The sequence below is a fragment of the Nerophis ophidion genome, linkage group LG10 (genome assembly GCF_033978795.1).
Source record: "Nerophis ophidion isolate RoL-2023_Sa linkage group LG10, RoL_Noph_v1.0, whole genome shotgun sequence".
NCBI classification, from domain to species: Eukaryota; Metazoa; Chordata; class Actinopteri; order Syngnathiformes; family Syngnathidae; genus Nerophis; species Nerophis ophidion.
In genome coordinates, this window is record NC_084620.1 from 39,820,880 (window position 1) to 39,839,113 (window position 18,234).

Consider the following 18,234-nt stretch of genomic DNA (forward strand, 5'->3'; position numbering starts at 1 on the left):
ATGGCAGGTGTAACACAGTGTTGTCACTATGACAGGTGTAACACAGTGTTGTCACTATGACAGGTCTAACACAGTGTTGTCACTATGACAGGTGTAACACAGTGTTGTCACTATGACGGGTATAACACAGTGTTGTCACTATGACGGGTGTAACACAGTGTTGTCACTATGACGGGTGTAACACAGTGTTGTCACTATGACGGGTGTAACACAGTGTTGTCACTATGACGGGTGTAACACAGTGTTGTCACTATGACGGGTGTAACACAGTGTTGTCACTATGACGGGTGTAACACAGTGTTGTCACTATGACGGGTGTAACACAGTGTTGTCACTATGACAGGTGTAACACAGTGTTGTCACTATGACAGGTGTAACACAGTGTTGTCACTATGACAGGTCTAACACAGTGTTGTCACTATGACAGGTCTAACACAGTGTTGTCACTATGACGGGTATAACACAGTGTTGTCACTATGACGGGTGTAACACAGTGTTGTCACTATGACAGGTGTAACACAGTATTGTCACTATGAGGGGTGTAACACAGTGTTGTCACTATGACGGGTATAACACAGTGTTGTCACTATGACGGGTGTAACACAGTGTTGTCACTATGACGGGTGTAACACAGTGTTGTCACTATGACAGGTGTAACACAGTGTTGTCACTATGACAGGTGTAACACAGTGTTGTCACTATGAGGGGTATAACACAGTGTTGTCACTATGACGGGTGTAACACAGTGTTGTCACTATGACGGGTGTAACACAGTGTTGTCACTATGACAGGTGTAACACAGTGTTGTCACTATGAGGGGTGTAACACAGTGTGGTCACTATGACAGGTGTAACCGCGCTCCAGCGGCAGTGTTCATTCATTGTCTTTACTGTAGCATAAAAAATGCAGATGGCCTTAAAACGCCACAATACTCAGTCACCATATTTAATTACCCAAAATAAAGACTCGACATAAATATAAATTCAATTGGATCAGAAACATTGGAGGAAACAGGATTAAAACCCGATGCTAACTTCCCATAGAAAATACATGGGTACGGCTAGTCGCTACTATTAGCAAACAAGTTCACTTACCAACTCGGCTTAATATCTCAACATCGACACACTCTTTCGTCGCAACTCACCCCTGATGGTCGGCACCTATGAGTTTACAATTAGTTGTAAAATGTTGGACAGTTGTTTTTACGATATGCAGGCAAACGACAACTTTAAAACATACCGGCTTCAGATGTCCACAGGCCTAGCCGAGTAGGCAAGAATGATCTCTGGGATCACTAGCGCCCTCTACCACCAGGAGGCAAGCTTCACACAGTGCGTCTTCACAGCCCTTTTATGATTGCCCAGCACAAGAAATACGTTACACACATACAGTTGTTGACAATTTTCACTGTACATTATATACCTCAGCTAACTAAACTATGGAAATGTATAATATAATTCATATAGCAATACGGTCTCACTGCACAACTGCCAGCAGTTAGCCGAGTCATTGCGCAATCAATGGTGAGGCTCAGCTGGCTGTGACTCACTGCAAGTCTCTTCTCAGTATTTGAACGGCAAATGTGAAAATTCAGCGATTTTGAATAAAAATAATCTAAAACTGGTGAAGTTAAATGGAAAATAACTTTACAGTATGGTCACTGGATACATATAACAATTTAATTATATTTTTTTCTTTCCATGATGGCACGTGAGGCCCCGCCTCACCTGACTGCCCGTCACTGATATTATATATATATATATATATATATACACACACACACACACACATACATACATACAAACATATATATATATATATATATATATATATATATATATATACATACACATATACACATAATATATACATACACAAACATATACAGATACATATGTATAAACATATTGATTTGCAAATCATTGTAATCTGTTTTTAGTTACGATTTACACAACGTGCCAACTTCCCTGGTTGTGGGTTTTGTACATGTTATAAATGGGCCTGTTACTATATTTATATATGGACAGCATGTAAACATTGATGGAGGTTTCCGGATGTTTTTTGGAGCGCTTTATAGGTGAAGTAGGTTAGCCTCCATTACCTGTGTTGTTGGGCACCTCTTAATGGCAGTTTTGTTGCGATCTGCTGCTCAGATCTACACTATTTATTTTTCCATTTTGTATATTTCTCCGACTCCTTATTTCCTGTTTGCTTTGTCACCATTTGTCACCTGCTAGTCTCGCCCCGCACACCTGCTACTAATTAACACCCACCTATTTAAGCCAGTCTTCTCTGTTCATTCGGTTTGGGTTCATAGTTTGCTTTCACGCCACTGTACGTCTGAATTTTGATCATTTGCTTTCTCACAAGTATTTCTATTCTCGCAAGCTTCTCACGCTAAGCCACTTGTTTGGTCCAGTTTACATACTGATGATTTGTTTTCTCTTTTGTGCCAACGTGCTATTTAAGTTTGTCTATTTTTACTTCCTAGTTTTCATACTAGCGTTTTTGGTTTGCCTTTTTATTAGCTCCAGTATTTCTGTTCAGAGCTCGCTTTTTGTTAAATAAATATTTTAAGATCCTACCTTTGTTGTGTTCACGTCAACGCATCCTCGAGTGAATCGAACCCGGCATCACAATGCCCACCAGTCCTCACAAGTTTATCAGGATTTAGAACACAGGTTAAAGAGTGCTTGTCTCAAATGAAGGTTGTAAATGATGGGAAAATTGTAAAACAAAGTGCAGCTTCCCTTTACAAAAGAGTGGATTAAACTACCCTTGAAATATGACATCAATTAGAGTCGTCCATCATAGTTCGGCTCAATTTACAAGTCGTGGATGTCTTTAGGATATGACGTAGGGTGGGCTTCTGATAAAAGGGGCATCTGAGACGTCTTTAGTCACATCGTCTAAGGCGCGCACCTTTGACAAATCCATCGCCCTTTTTCATAAAGTGTGTGCTCCTTTACACTTTCTCATGTGCTCCATAGATAATCCAACTCTGAACATTCATGATATATTTACTCTTCCTCCTTCAGTTATGGACTCCCCCTCAGACCTCTTCGACGACTCTGCTGGGCCGCTCCATCAGCTTGCCCCCCCACTACGCTCCTCAGACCTGCTTGGTGGTTTTCCAGGTGGAGGTCGGCCACCGCTGACTGCCTTCAGACCACCCAGTTTCCCATTCATCCAGCAGCACCTCATCCAACCTCATGGAGCTCCGAGAAGGACCGGGGGTCCTCACCACGCACTAAACCCGCCACCGGCTTTACTCAGGGCGGACAAGAGAAAGCCAGATGAAGACCAGGATTTGGTGGCAAATGATGACCAGGTTAAAAAACGACCCACCACTGAGTGGAGTCAAGACCTGGCGAGGGTGAAGAGGATGAAGCTCGATGGTAGAACAGAGGAAGGGGAGGCGAGGCGAGGTGAAGGAGGCAGGGAGCTGAGGAAAAGAAGGAAGGAGGAGCTAAAGGAGCAGCTGGAAGAGGCGAGGGAGAGACTCCAGGCCCTGCAGGAGAAAGTGCTGATGGCCTTTGGGGAAAAGAACATGGAGGAGGAGGAGAGAATGTTTGATGAAGAGGAGGACGATGGCGCAGGAGGGCTCACACTTCTCTCCACGTCTCCTTTTTCTAACTTCGACAGGCTGAGAGAAGAGAAGCAGAAAAACAAAGCAAAGGCGGAGACAGGAAGTGGCGGAGTGATGGAGGGGGTGGGGGTCTGGCTGGACTGGGACGGAGACATGGAAGACGAGGATGACGACGGGGGGCAGAGGTTCGCCCAGGCTTTGAAGCTGCAGCTGGGCAGCGCGGTGGCAAGGGTCATTGACCGCGTCCTGCGCCTTTACACCGAAACGTCCGATTCCAGGCCTTCCTCCCCTCCGGCCGCCATCTCCTACCTCCCGTCGGGAGAGGCGGAGGGCGGGCCAGGGGACAAGGGGGTGTGGCTGGGACTCTTAGCCAGAGTGGAGGATGAGGTCGGAGGTCAGGAGGAGAGGCCTGGGGGGAGGAAGGATGACGAAAGAGAGAAACAGAGAACGAGAACCTTGCCTCCGCCGAGCAGCGAGCAGACAGATGTGGCGTTGCCGTTGGTCACTCAAAAGTCACCTGGCTTCCACAACGCCCGCCCACTTCCTGGCCCACCTTTGTCCAACCAGGCAAACCTCTCCCTGCATCACCCCTCCTTGCCTCGCCCCCCGCTTCTCTCCCATCCTCTCTTGCACCCAGCGTCCCAATCCAAGGACCCGTCCTCGTCTTCCTCCTCCTTCCCACCTCCTCCTCCCCCTTTGCCCCTCCCACTCATCCATTACTCCATGCAGCAGCTCTTCTCCCGCTCCCTCCACCACCCACAGATGCCCCATTTTCCGGCGTCCCGCAAGGACTTCCTCAACTCTGACCCCTTCTTGGAGTTCCACTCGCATCCCTCCTTCCCCCCGCTGCCCATGCTGGGTCACCTGGGCCCCGGCCTCGTACGCGGCGGCAGGGAGCGGGAGCGGGGGGTCCGGGGAGGTGGAGGGATGGACGGAGGAGATCTTTACTTGGCTGCTGGAGGAATATCCTTTTGCCAGCTTTGGAAAGGCTGAATGTTTCAAACGAGCATGTAAATGCTAACTAAAAGCGGGCTGTCGCTGGAAAAAACTCGATATATCTAAGAAGTTCCTAGCTTTAAAAAATATTTGGAGTGCATGAGAATGTGGAATATAACCAACTGTTGTAACGACGTTTAGGAGCAGACAGTTTTGAACACACCTCAACATTTTTGTTAGGAAAATATTTCCTGCAGCAGTTGTCATCTTAGGGGAGCTATTAAAAATACGAAAGTGGGGTTGCCTACAGCCACAGCTGCAGTTAGCCGACGACTATAGGAGACTTAATTGAACAGATTACGGTAGACTCCATGTGCAGGAGTACCTAATGAATCAGCCATTGTATCTCCTTAACCGGTCTTTTGCAAACACCCAGGAGGGCTTGTCTCCTTGCCACCTGAAGAAAGCCAAACTCATGTTCTTCTACGCTCGCTATCCCAGCTCCAACACACTCAAGACGTACTTCCCGGATGTCAAGGTTTGTGGTCAAGATATATTATCATTAGTGATCTAAAAACAAAAACAAAAATCTGATGAATTGTTGATTAATTTTGATGAGTCAAAATTCCACATCATACATTTTAATCTAAGACCTACTGATACTACAGGTCAATTCCGATTTTTTCCCCCATTGCGACCTGTGTCACATTTTTTCATGTCCGTGTGAACAGTGCAATTTTGAATTGTTCATATCCCGACCCAATATTATAATATTTTTCTAAATGTAAAACACTTCCTTGTGGTCTACAATACATGTAATGGTGGTTCTTTGGTCAAAATGTCGCATAGATTATGTTTTACGGATCATCTTAAAGCTTCTTTTTGACAGTCCCTTCCGGATGTGCCGTTTTGTGGGCGGTCTTTTTTACGTGGCTCACCTTAGGCAGCGTCTTCTCCCCGTCATCTTTGTTGTAGCGGTGTAGCGTGCAAGGACGGAAGTGGAAGAAGAGTCATAAGATGGAGATAACTGTTTTAATGACATTCAGACTTTACTTCAATCAATAACAGAGCAGCATCTCCTCAGCCGGAAACAACAACGCCGGAAATGTGTCCCTTGAATAAACGTCCGACCGGAACTATGTCATAACTAAAGTTCCTTGGGTGAATAATGTGAACTCACTACACCGGTATGTTTTAGCGCTTTCATGGTGAGTTTACTGACGGATATAAGTAAGAACTTTACACTACTTTATATTAGAAATGGCAACAGTGGAGGATGAAGGCCACATAACAAGAACACAGAGAAAACGAAGAAGCTTATAGACTACGGCGTCGGTGTACAAAGGCAGACGTGCGCCATTTTTCAAGATTCATGCAGATCCCAATTACAGATCAGCTGGTAACAGAATGTAAGAGAAGTGGCTTTTGCATAATACTGCGAAACAAAACGCCGGATAATATGTCTTACCTAATACACACACACCACAATAATACTCGTATGTTGAAGCACAGTACAATCCATCAAGCGGTTCGGCTTCATAGCTTACCAAAGTCGTACTAAAAAATGTTATTAGATTTTTGAGCACCGTTTGTAATGTTCTATAATTTCAACGGGACATATAAAATGTTGGTGTTACTTACTTGTCATGTTGCCATCATAGTGCAGCCTAATAATGTACCAAATAAAATAGCTTCGAGGTGGGTAAGCTCAACCAAACTTTTTCCTTACATTAGGCGCACTGGGTTGTTAGCCTCACTGTTGAGTTTTGAGGGAAAAAAATATTTTAAATGCGCCTTTTATTCCAAAAATACAGTATATACAATCGTTAATGTGAACGCTCCTGCTCTCAGGTTGTAATCATCCACGCAGAACCTCGTCAAAAAGCGATAAGCGTCAATAATTATTCCCCAAAATAGACGGTTACAAAATAAATGGTCGATTGCAGAGCAGAAAACAGGTGAAAGTAACGACTGTTCACCTACAAGCTCTTCAAACAAACATCGAATCAAATGATCCTATTCAACCAAAAATACTTGTCCTCCTCCTTCTAAATCTTCTAAGCGCCATAATTTGGTTAAAAAATGTTTGACTTTAATTGGAAAAAATCCTTGAAATTTCCACAAATGTGCCAGTACGGAGACTGACTAGGACTGAATAGACTATAATTTTACTTACGTAAACACTGCAGTGCGTGCGGCTTCATGACGTCATGTCGGCTTGCGGTTCAGATTGCATTCACATTTGAAGATACTTTCTTTTTGTATTGTAAATGACACCTAAAAAGATCCGGATTTGACAAAAACAATCCGACTTGAACATCCAAACCATGCCGTGTGAACGTAGCCAATAACAATTATGGTTCATTTTGCAAGAGCAAAGACACCCCATTCAAAATTAGATTTGCATGTGCACTGGCTGTCACTATAAAGACACTCATTTCCCTCCACATTTATGGCATTAAATCTGTGGCGTTTGGTCATGGTGCTGACATGCAGCACACAAATATAATATTTATAACCCGTTTTAGAGCACTGATTCTCAAACTGTGGCACCGGTGGTCCCCCAAAGAAGTCGGTGAATATCATTGTTGATTATATTATAAGTATCATTGTTGATTATATTCGTGCAGTGATTGCCATGTTACAGTGGCCAAAACAATCAACATACTTAAATAAATAAAACCACTGCCTTATTTTAATGAATACTTAGGCCTACTATGCTACTGCATTTTTATGTTAAATATATAACAATAATATATTTGCTATATGTAAACAAGATAACGTTTTCCAAAACGCCAGCAGACACCAAAATAAATTTATTGAAGCTTTTTCATCAGCCCCTTTAGTCATCCAGCAGTTAAAAAATTATAAAATGTCATTGCTGACATTTTTTTAATGACACTTCAAACATGCCGGAATATTATCTCTCTTAATTGTCCGCTTTTGCAGCGCGATCGTCCTCCTGCCGCCGTTTGCGTGCACACATTTTAAACGTGCGAAATGTAGATGCACAACAGCGGCCGCAGAACGGTTTTAGTCTTGATCAACCACTTTGCGAACGCTAAATGATTATATTGTGGGGGTTCTAATAATCAGCGTATATTCTGCATATTCATTAAGAACGACACTCTAAAGCACAGGTGTCAAACAGAAAAAAATGCATGTTTTAAACTTTAATATTATCTGATTATGCGAATTATATTATCATATACTGTATTGCACAACTATTTTTGTGATATAAAACAAATAGTTAAATATCTGCTTGTCACCTTTATTTATGATTTTAAAGCGAGTTATACATACAAAAATCTAATAATAAAATGCATATGCATTTCGATGAATCAAGATGAATCACAGGTTATTACCCGCATGCATAATGTAAAACATTTTTTAAAAAGCGGCCCTCAATAAAAATGAGTTTGACACCTCTGCTCTAAAGTGTTTGCGTTTCTTTTTTTGCATCATTTAAGAAACGCAATCCCTTGCGCACACTCTTAGTAGTGAGCTTTGCGCATGCTATGAAGTTTGCTCGTATTTTAATGCATGCAAACCTTAGCGATTCATGGGCCTTGTGTATTAAGACACCCGACTAAAAAACATCCCAACTTACCTGTGAAAAATGGCGTACGCAAGTTTTTTCTGCGTACGCACTCTTAATACATGAGGCCCCTGACTCTTAATGGGTTCAACATATTTAACATCATGTTAACACAATACTGTCTATTTTTCGTTATATGAACAAACAATCAACTAAATGTGGACCTCTTACTGCTTATGTGTCATTATTGTGCTGTTTCTAAAGGTCATTTTATGTTAATTTCTACATTTAGACAGCGATTTTAAACTAGACAAACAAGTCAATGGCGTTTTAAAATCGTGTTTTTATCACCTTCGTCTTTTAGTAAAGGTTAAACCGTTTTTATCTTTTAACCTCTTTGAACAAGTCGTGCATGCTTTTATTTCAAGTCGCCTGGACTACTGCAATGCACTTTATGCTGGCATTAGCCAAAAAGCTCTCTCCCGGTTGCAGTTCGTCCAGAACGCGGCAGCACGACTTTTAACAGGGGCCAGGAAACACCAGCATATACCGGTAACCCCAATTCTTCAGAGTTTGCACTGGCTCCCTGTTCATTTTAAAATTGAATTTAAAACATTGCTGTTTGTTTTTAAATCTTTACATGGACTGGCATCTCAATATATCTCGGACCTCATCCAAATTTACATCCCTGCGCGCGCTCTGAGGTCCGAGAGCCAGCTCCAGCTCGTGGTGCCCAAGACCAGACTTAAGACCTTCTCTGTGGTCGGCCCTAAGCTCTGGAACACTCTGCCCCTCCATGTTCAAACTGCTTCCACAGTGGAGTGTTTTAAGTCTCGTCTTAAGACCCACTTTTATTCTTTGGCTTTTAACACTACGTGAGTTGTGTGGTCCTCTGTCCTCTGTTGTCCTCTGTGTTTTTTATACACTTTGATTTTTATTTTACTGTTTTAATTGATTTTACCCTTTAAAATAGTTTTTAATCATATTTGTTTTTATATTGTTTTTATTGGTTTTATTTTTATCCATTTTTTGTTTTATTCAGTCATTGGTGGAGCATAATATTGTTTTTAACATGGCTGTGCAGCACTTTGGAAACGTTATTGTTGTTTAAATGTGCTATATAAATAAAGTGGATTGGATTGGATTGGATTTAAAACATTTCTTTGTGGTCTACATAACAAGTAATAGTGGTCAAAATGTTGCATAGATGTTTTACAGATCGTTTTGTGGGTGGTCTTATTTACGTGGCTTTACTTCAACTGCGTCTTCTCTACGTCAGCCATGTTGTAGTTTTTAATGCTTCCATAACGAGTTTACTAACAGATATAAGTCAGAATTGTACGCTACTTTTCTTTTTTTTTTTTAGAAATGGCAACAGCAGAGGTTTCATGTGCGTTTATGAGCCAGTCTGCCCCACAAAAAGAAGGTTGAGAAAAAGAAGTAGCTTATTGACTACGATGTTGGACTACAATGGCGGACTCGCGCAAAGTTCTTCAAATTCCAAACGGCTCATTTGTAGGAAGTGTGAAAGAAGGCAAGATTGTTTTATGAAATTTGTAGGACTTATGCAGATCCCAAATACACAAAAACAGGTACCAGTAGGTAAGAAAAGTTGGTTTTACATAATAGGTCCCCTAAAGCAGTGGTTCTCAAATGGAGGTACGCGTACCCCTGGGGGTACTTGGTTATGTGAGATTTTTTTAATATATTCTAAAAATAGCAACAATTCAAAAATCCTTTATATATATATATATATTTATTGAATAATACTTCAACAAAATATGAATGTAAGTTTATAAACTGTGAAAAGAAATGCAACAATGCAATATTCAGTGTTGACAGCTAGATTTTTTTGTGGACATGTTCCATAAATATTGATGTTAAAGATTTCATTTTTTGTGAAGAAATGTTTAGAATTAAGTTCATGAATCCAGATGGATCTCTATTACAATCCCCAAAGAGGGCACTTTAAGTTGATGTGTTGAAATCTTTATTTATAATCAAATTAAATAAATAAATAATAAATGGGTTGTACTTGTATAGCGCTTTTCTACCTTCAAGGTACTCAAAGCGCTTTGACACTACTTCCACATTTACCCATTCACACACATATTCACACACTGATGGAGGGAGCTGCCATGCAAGGCGCCAACCAGCACCCATCAGGAGCAAGGGTGAAGTGTCTTGCTCAGGACACAACGGACGTGACGAGGTTGGTTCTAGGTGGGATTTGAACCAGTGACCCTCGGGTTGCGCACGGCCACTCTCCCCACTGCGCCACGCCGTCCCTAATTAAATTAATTAATTAATTAAATTAATTGTAATTAATTTAATTAATTAATTAAATTACTTGTTTATTTTCCAACAAGTTTTTAGTTATTTTTATCTTTTTTTTCCAAATATTTCAAGAAAGACCACTACAAATGAGCAATATTTTGCACTGTTATACAATTTCCTAAATCAGGAACTGATGACATAGTGCTGTATTTTACTTCTTTGTCGCTTTTTTTCAACCAGAAATGCTTTGCTCTAATAAAGGGGTACTTGAATTAAAAAAAAATGTTGACGGGGGTTCATCACTGAAAAAAGGTTGAGAACCTCTGCCCTAAAGTGTTTCAGTGAAAAAAAAAACCCTTTCTTGCAGAGTCTGTGGACTGTTACGTCATTTTTTTTTTTGTACTCAAATTTCCTATGGTTAAAGCCGAAGTGTTTGCCTTGGGAGACCCTACCAGAGGGCTTTATGCCCCCGGACAACATAGCTCCTAGGATCGTGGTAGAACCTTATCTACCACGATAAGGTTGCAGCTCAGAGAGGAGAGGTTCTAGGTGAGGGATCAGACAAAGAGCAGCTCGAAGACCTTTATGAAGAAGAAAAAGCATGGACCCAGATTTCCCTCGCCCGGACGCGGGTCACCGGGGCCCCCCTCTGGAGACAGGCCCGGAGGTGGGGCACGATGGCGAGCGCCTGGTGGCCGGGCCTGTTCCCATGGGGCCCGGCCGGGCACAGCCCGAAGAGGCAACGTGGGTCACCCCTCCAATGGGCTCACCACCCATAGCAGGGGCCATAGAGGTCGGGTGCAATGTGAGCTGGGCGGAAGCCGAAGGCAGGGCACTTGGCGGTCCGATCCTCAGCTACAGAAGCTAGCTCTTGGGACGTGGAACGTCACGTCACTGGGGGGGAAAGAGCCTGAGCTAGTGCGCGAAGTCGAGAAATTCCGGCTGGATATAGCCGGACTCACTTCGACGCACAGCAAGGGCTCTGGAACCACTTCTCTCTCGAGAGAGATTGGACCCTCTTCCACTCTGGCGTTGCTGGCAGTGAGAGGCGACGGGCTGGGGTGGCAATTCTTGTTTCTCCCCGACTCAAAGCCTGTACGTTGGAGTTCAACCCGGTGGACGAAAGGGTAGCCTCCCTCCACCTTCGGGTGAGGGGACGGGTCCTGACTGTCGTTTGTGCTTACGCACCAAGCAGCAGTTCAGAGTACCCACCCTTTTTGGGAACACTCGAGGGAGTACTGGAAAGTGCTCCCCCGGGTGATTCCTTTTTCCTCCTGGGAGACTTCAACGCTCACGTTGGCAACGACAGTGAAACCTGGAGAGGCGTGATTGGGAAGAACGGCCGCCCGGATCTGAACCCGAGTGGTGTTTTGTTATTGGACTTTTGTGCTCGTCACAGTTTGTCCATAACAAACACCATGTTCAAACATAAGGGTGTCCATATGTGCACTTGGCACCAGGACACCCTAGGCCGCAGTTCCATGATCGACTTTGTAGTTGTGTCATCGGATTTGGGGCCTTATGTCTTGGACACTCAGGTGAAGAGAGGGGCGGAGCTTTCTACCGATCACCACCTGGTGGGGAGTTGGCTACGATGGTGGGGGAGGATGCCGGACAGACCTGGCAGGCCCAAACGCATTGTGAGGGTCTTCTGGGAACGTCTGGCAGTGTCTCCTGTCAGACAAAGTTTCAATTCCCACCTCCGGAAGAACTTTGAACATGTCACGAGGGAGGTGCTGGACATTGAGTCCGAGTGGACCATGTTCCGCACCTCTATTGTCGAGGCGGCAGATCGGAGGTGTGGCCGCAAGGTAGTTGGTGCCTGTCGGGGCGGCAATCCTAAAACCCCTTGGTGGACACCAGCGGTGAGGGATGCCGTCAAGCTGAAGAAGGAGTCCTATCGGGTCCTTTTGGCTCATAGGACTCCGGAGGCAGTGAACAGGTACCGACAGGCCAAGCGGTGTGCAGCGTCAGCGGTCGCGGAGGCAAAAACTCGGACATGGGGGGAGTTCGGGGAAGCCATGGAAAACGACTTCCGGACGGCTTCGAAGCGATTCTGGACCACCGTCCGCCGCCTCAGGAAGGGGAAGCAGTGCACTATACACACCGTGTATGGTGTGGATGGTGTTTTGCTGACCTCAACTGCAGATGTTGTGGATAGGTGGAAGGAATACTTCGAAGACCTCCTCAATCCCACCAACACGTCTTCCTATGAGGAAGCAGTGCCTGGGGAATCTGTGGTGGACTCTCCTATTTCTGGGGCTGAGGTCACTGAGGTAGTTAAAAAGCTCCTCGGTGGCAAGGCCCCAGGGGTGGACGAGATCCGCCCGGAGTTCCTTAAGGCTCTGGATGCTGTGGGGCTGTCTTGGTTGACAAGACTTTGCAGCATCGCGTGGACATCGGGGGCGGTACCTCTGGATTGGCAGACCGGGGTGGTGGTTCCTCTCTTTAAGAAGGGGGACCGGAGGGTGTGTTCCAAGTATCGTGGGATCACACTCCTCAGCCTTCCCGGTAAGGTTTATTCAGGTGTATTGGAGAGGAGGCTACGCCGGATAGTCGAACCTCGGATTCAGGAGGAACAGTGTGGTTTTCGTCCTGGTCGTGGAACTGTGGACCAGCTCTATACTCTCGGCAGGGTTCTTGAGGGCGCATGTGAGTTTGCCCAACCAGTCTACATGTGCTTTGTGGACTTGGAGAAGGCATTCGACCGTGACCCTCGGGAAGTCCTGTGGGGAGTGCTCAGAGAGTATGGGGTATCGGACTGTCTCATTGTGGCGGTCCGCTCCCTGTACGATCAGTGCCAGAGCTTGGTCCGCATTGCCGTCAGTAAGTCGAACACATTTCCAGTGAGGGTTGGACTCCGCCAAGGCTGTCCTTTGTCACCGATTCTGTTCATAACTTTTATGGACAGAATTTCTAGGCGCAGTCAAGGCGTTGAGGGGTTACGGTTTGGTAACCGCAGGATTAGGTCTCTGCTTTTTGCAGATGATGTGGTCCTGATGGCTTCATCTGACCGGGATCTTCAGCTCTCGCTGGATCGGTTCGCAGCCGAGTGTGAAGCGACCGGAATGAGAATCAGCACCTCCAGGTCCGAGTCCATGGTTCTCGCCCGGAAAAGGGTGGAATGCCATCTCCGGGTTGGGGAGGAGACCCTGCCCCAAGTGGAGGAGTTCAAGTACCTAGGAGTCTTGTTCACGAGTGAGGGAAGAGTGGATCGTGAGATCGACAGGCGGATCGGTGCGGCGTCTTCAGTAATGCGGACGTTGTCCTGATCCGTTGTGGTGAAGAAGGAGCTGAGCCGGAAGGCAAAGCTCTCAATTTACCGGTCGATCTACGTTCCCGTCCTCACCTATGGTCATGAGCTTTGGGTCATGACCGAAAGGATAAGATCACGGGTACAAGCGGCTCCTCCACATCGAGAGGAGCCAGATGAGGTGGTTCGGGCATCTGGTCAGGATGCCACCCGAACGCCTCCCTAGGGAGGTGTTTAGGGCACGTCCAACTGGTAGGAGGCCACGGGGAAGACCCAGGACACGTTGGGAAGACTATGTCTCCCGGCTGGCCTGGGAACGCCTCGGGATCCCCCGGGAAGAGCTAGACGAAGTGGCTGGGGAGAGAGAAGTCTGGGTTTCCCTGCTTAGGCAGTTGCCCCCGCGACCCGACCTCGGATAAGCGGAAGATGATGGATGGATGGATGGATAGCGTCCTCTCCGCAAAAAAAGGCTAGCCAAGACCTGCCGTACGTTGCTTGTGATTGGTTTGTATTGGGTGGTGAGGCGTGAGATTTGGCAGCACTTGGACAAAATGCGTTTAAGGGATTGTGACTCCTGCTGTGCTGCTGATGGGTTATTTGAGTTGACATTTTTGATCAGATTAATAATGATGATGGGATTAATATGCATTAAAGCGTTGATATTGACAATACTATTTATAATTGTGATTGTGTACGTCCAGTTTAATCGCTGCGTGACCTCCCAGATGATTAAATGGTTCAGCAACTTCAGAGAGTTCTTCTACATCCAGATGGAGCGTTTTGCAAGGCAGGCTGTCCGAGAAGCCCTCGCACGGTTGGTTTGTATCCTTGCTCAACATTTGATTGAAAAGACACTCAGAACCTTGCACAGTGTGTATTCAATACATTGTGTGCCACCCAGGGATGGGGCCCCCTGCCTGGGCAGAGAGAGCCAGCTGCGAGTGGGCCGGGACACAGAACTGTATCGAATACTGAACATGCACTACAATAAAAGTAACATCTACCAGGTAAGACCCGTGCATTGACACACATCACAGAATACAGGACCTTCTGGATGAGTTCTTTGTCTTGCTGCATTCAGGTCCCAGAAAGGTTTATTGAGGTCTCCGAAGTGGCCCTGAGGGAGTTCTACTCTGCCATTTGGACCGGGAGAGACAGCGACCCCTGCTGGAAGAAAGGAATATACAAAATTATCTGTAAACTTGACAGTGGCGTGCCAGATGCCTTCAGATTACCTGGTTGTCCAGTTGGCTGAGCAGACCATTGTTAATACAACCTATTAGCACACATGCTGCATTGGCGATGAGACAGGCTGTTTACACATGTGATCATGCACATGCTTAGTCTTTTTAATCTTCTTTATTAATGTCTGGGAGACTCTCGAGTTTAGTGTGAACTCATTTTATCTTCATTTTTGCATTCTTTCACAAAATATTTCAAAAGGTAGAAATGATCCAAAACACACACACACACACACAAACACACACACACACCATAAAACATTGCAAATAAAAAATGTTGCAATCACATAAAACAGGGGTCCCCAAGCTGCGGCCCGGATACAGCCCACCAGCATCCAAAATACGGCCCGGGGGAAGTTAAAACAAGTTTAAAAAAAAAAAAAAAATAATAATAATTGTGTATATATATATATATATATATATATATATATATATATATATACACACACATACATACATATGTATAATTTAAATAAAAAATATATATATTTATATATAATTTAAAAAAATAATAAATAAATACAAATATATACTGTATATTATATATATATATATATATATATATATATATATATATATATATATATATATATATATATATATATATATATATATATATATATATATATATATATATATATATATATATATATATATATATATATATATATAGGTGTGGGAAAAATCAAAAAAATCACAAAACTACTTCATCTCTACAGAACTGTTTCATGAGGGGTTCCCTCATGAAACAGTTCTGTAGAGATGAAGTAGTCTTGTGATTTTTCCCACACCTACATATTGCGCTCTACCACGGTAACGAGCACTATTCTCTGGATAATCCAATCAAGATATATATATATATATATATATATATATATATTTATTTATTATTATTATTATTTCAAAACTGTCTTTTCTAATCCATTTTCTACCGCTTGTTACTCTCGGTGTCTCCTACCCGCTCAGGCAAATCATAATGTCTAAAAAGGCCTTTTTCCATTGATGACATGACATCATGCGCGCTTTTTCAATATTGAAAAAGCACGCACTTGCTGCGCCGTGAGCGCGATGATGTCATGTCATCGATGGAAAAAAAAAAAAATATATATATATATATATATACACACATATATATACACAGCCCGGTCCCCGGTCAAATTTTTTTTAACCCAATGCGGCCCCCAAGTCAAAAGTTTGGGGACTCCTGACATAAAAGCTACAGGAAGAAAAACAAATGCCACAAAAAAAACACACACACACAGACCCCCCCCCCCCCAAAAAAAAAAAACAAAAAAAAAAAACAAGTGTATGTAAGGAATGCTGCAAGTTTACCATCAAAAGGGAAGTTAACTAGTTTCGAGGAAGTTGGGGCTACCACGGACACGAACGAGATGTCCCTAAAGAAAGTTGGTCGAATGAAAAGAAAATATTTTCTTAGTCTTTGTTAAACATTTGGCTGTAATATTCTAAAGCATTATAAAGCGAACCCTTTTTATACTTGCAAGACATAAAGAAAAATTACATTTCCTTTCCGTTAACTTTTTTGTGCTCATGTTTTGTTTGACTTGTACTATTTCTCCAATGCATTTTTATTTATTGTGGGGTTTGTGTTCCTTTTCAGAATTTTTCTTTTGCATTTGTTTTTGCTCTTGTTCCATTTATGGTAATGAAGCATTTTTTATTTTGCAGCGTTTTTGCTTTGGTGTTTGTGTATTTGGACAATATGGCCACTGTAAGTTGCCGTTTTGTTGAATATTTAACTTGTTTGGATCTTATTGTCGGTTTTGAAAATGTATACCAGTAATCAAAGTCAGCTCACAGGGGCGATATAATACATTTAAATTAATCAAACTATTGTTGAATTAACTTGTTGATGACATTTACTTTCTTTTAAGCAATTTGTTCTGCAGCAGCATCTGTGACATTTAATTTGTGAGGTGTTATCAATGCATGTTTACTAGCTTGTAACCCATTTTTTTTGCTTTGTCCCAATGCATTCTTTTGATAAATGCACAGTACAGTGTATTCTTTCACAAATGTGTGTTTCATACAGACATAAATAAAACTGGATGTTTAACAATCTTAGAAGTAAGTCGTAAATATTAGTTGTTGTTTTTATTATTTTCAATGCTTAAATCTCTAGGCCAGGGGTGTCAAACGTACGACCTCAGGGCCGTATCAGACAGGATTTATCTGGCCTGCGGGATGAGTTTGCCAAGTATAAAAATTAATCTGAAATTTTTTTAGTGAAAGAAACAGCTGTTCTAAATGTGTCCACTGGATGTCGCAGTGGCAATTATTTGTATATTTGTAGATGATGCAACATATGTACAAAATAAACCACATGATGCTAGTACATCAGTCGAGGAAAATGATCAAACTACATAAAAAACATACTGCAATTAGATTTTTTTTTTATATCTTGATAGATTGAAAATTAACACCAATGAGTTGACTGATAATTATTATCACATAATTTATTCAGAAAAACTAAAAAAACGACAAATAAAGATAGAATAGTATTAAACGCAAAATGTAAGTGTAAAAAAAAACCCCAACAAAATTATGATTCGTACAATTTCAGAATGTGCTTGTTCTATTTTTAAACAAAGAAAACAATCCGAAGTTGTTGTCTTTTTTTGTAAGTTATCGTGCCGTGATGTTACCAGTTTGGCCCACCTGGGAGTAGATTTTTCTCCATGTAGCCCCCGATCTAAAATTAGTTTGACACGCCTGCTATACGCCAACTTCAGGTCTATCCATCAATATAAATATTAATAAAATTAAAAAGTTGTTTCCTTTTTAATCAAAGAAAACAAACTATGCAATATTCTTGCACAACTCACATCTACACGACTAATACACGACTACTAATATACTAACATTGTTTTTTACCTATGAATTGTTGGCAGTTTCATCGACCATGCGTGTATTACAGGGGTCTCAGACACTCGGCCAGCGGAATATTATTTTGCGGCCCCCACCTTAATATGAAAGTTTAATGTTAGTGCGGCCAGCGAGTTTTATATGAATAGCGCTTGACAGCGTTGTGTTATTTGGGTCCAAAATGGCTCTTTCAACGTTCTGGGTTGCCTACCCCTGCGTTAGTGGAAAAGCGGCAAATGAATGAAAGCGACAGGGAAGTTGCCATGGAGACGAGGGTTTTCTTACGTGCCAGGCTGCAGTCAAACCGCAACACCTGTCCGTTGTCAATAATGGTCCCCGATAACCTGGACTAATTCAAACCAGTTATTTGTTTTTTTTTATTGTTTGATTTGCATTGCCTCACACGATGAACACTACATATATTTCTATATGACGCCGGATAACACTCTGGGAACCGTCACTTTTTTGCGCTCCAGCTATTATCCACCGACCGCCGTGTTGCTATAGGGAGGAA

The 18,234-nt window shown here is 42.9% G+C and overlaps 1 protein-coding gene and 2 long non-coding RNA genes across 3 annotated transcripts in view; 1 reads left to right on the top strand and 2 right to left on the bottom strand.

Moving 5' to 3' along the window:
- LOC133559905 (uncharacterized) overlaps window positions 1–1,679 on the bottom strand; it is a 3,856-nt gene extending 2,177 nt beyond the window's left edge. The window contains exons 1-2 of the long non-coding RNA XR_009808324.1: window positions 1,240–1,679; window positions 1,095–1,160 (exon numbers count right to left, since the gene is read on the bottom strand). This is a non-coding gene — a long non-coding RNA (uncharacterized LOC133559905). The remainder of the gene's footprint in view (window positions 1–1,094; window positions 1,161–1,239) is intronic.
- The window catches only part of prox3 (prospero homeobox 3), a 28,689-nt gene extending 13,804 nt beyond the window's left edge, over window positions 1–14,885 (top strand). The window contains exons 2-6 of the mRNA XM_061913727.1: window positions 3,039–4,552; window positions 4,956–5,063; window positions 14,295–14,407; window positions 14,495–14,600; window positions 14,675–14,885. Coding sequence (XP_061769711.1) covers window positions 3,041–4,552; window positions 4,956–5,063; window positions 14,295–14,407; window positions 14,495–14,600; window positions 14,675–14,848 — 2,013 coding nt within the window. The 5' untranslated portion in view covers window positions 3,039–3,040 and the 3' untranslated portion in view covers window positions 14,849–14,885. The remainder of the gene's footprint in view (window positions 1–3,038; window positions 4,553–4,955; window positions 5,064–14,294; window positions 14,408–14,494; window positions 14,601–14,674) is intronic.
- LOC133560797 (uncharacterized) overlaps window positions 1–18,234 on the bottom strand; it is a 71,456-nt gene that overhangs the window by 47,246 nt on the left and 5,976 nt on the right. Inside the window, exon 2 of the long non-coding RNA XR_009808521.1 lies at window positions 14,641–14,760. This is a non-coding gene — a long non-coding RNA (uncharacterized LOC133560797). The remainder of the gene's footprint in view (window positions 1–14,640; window positions 14,761–18,234) is intronic.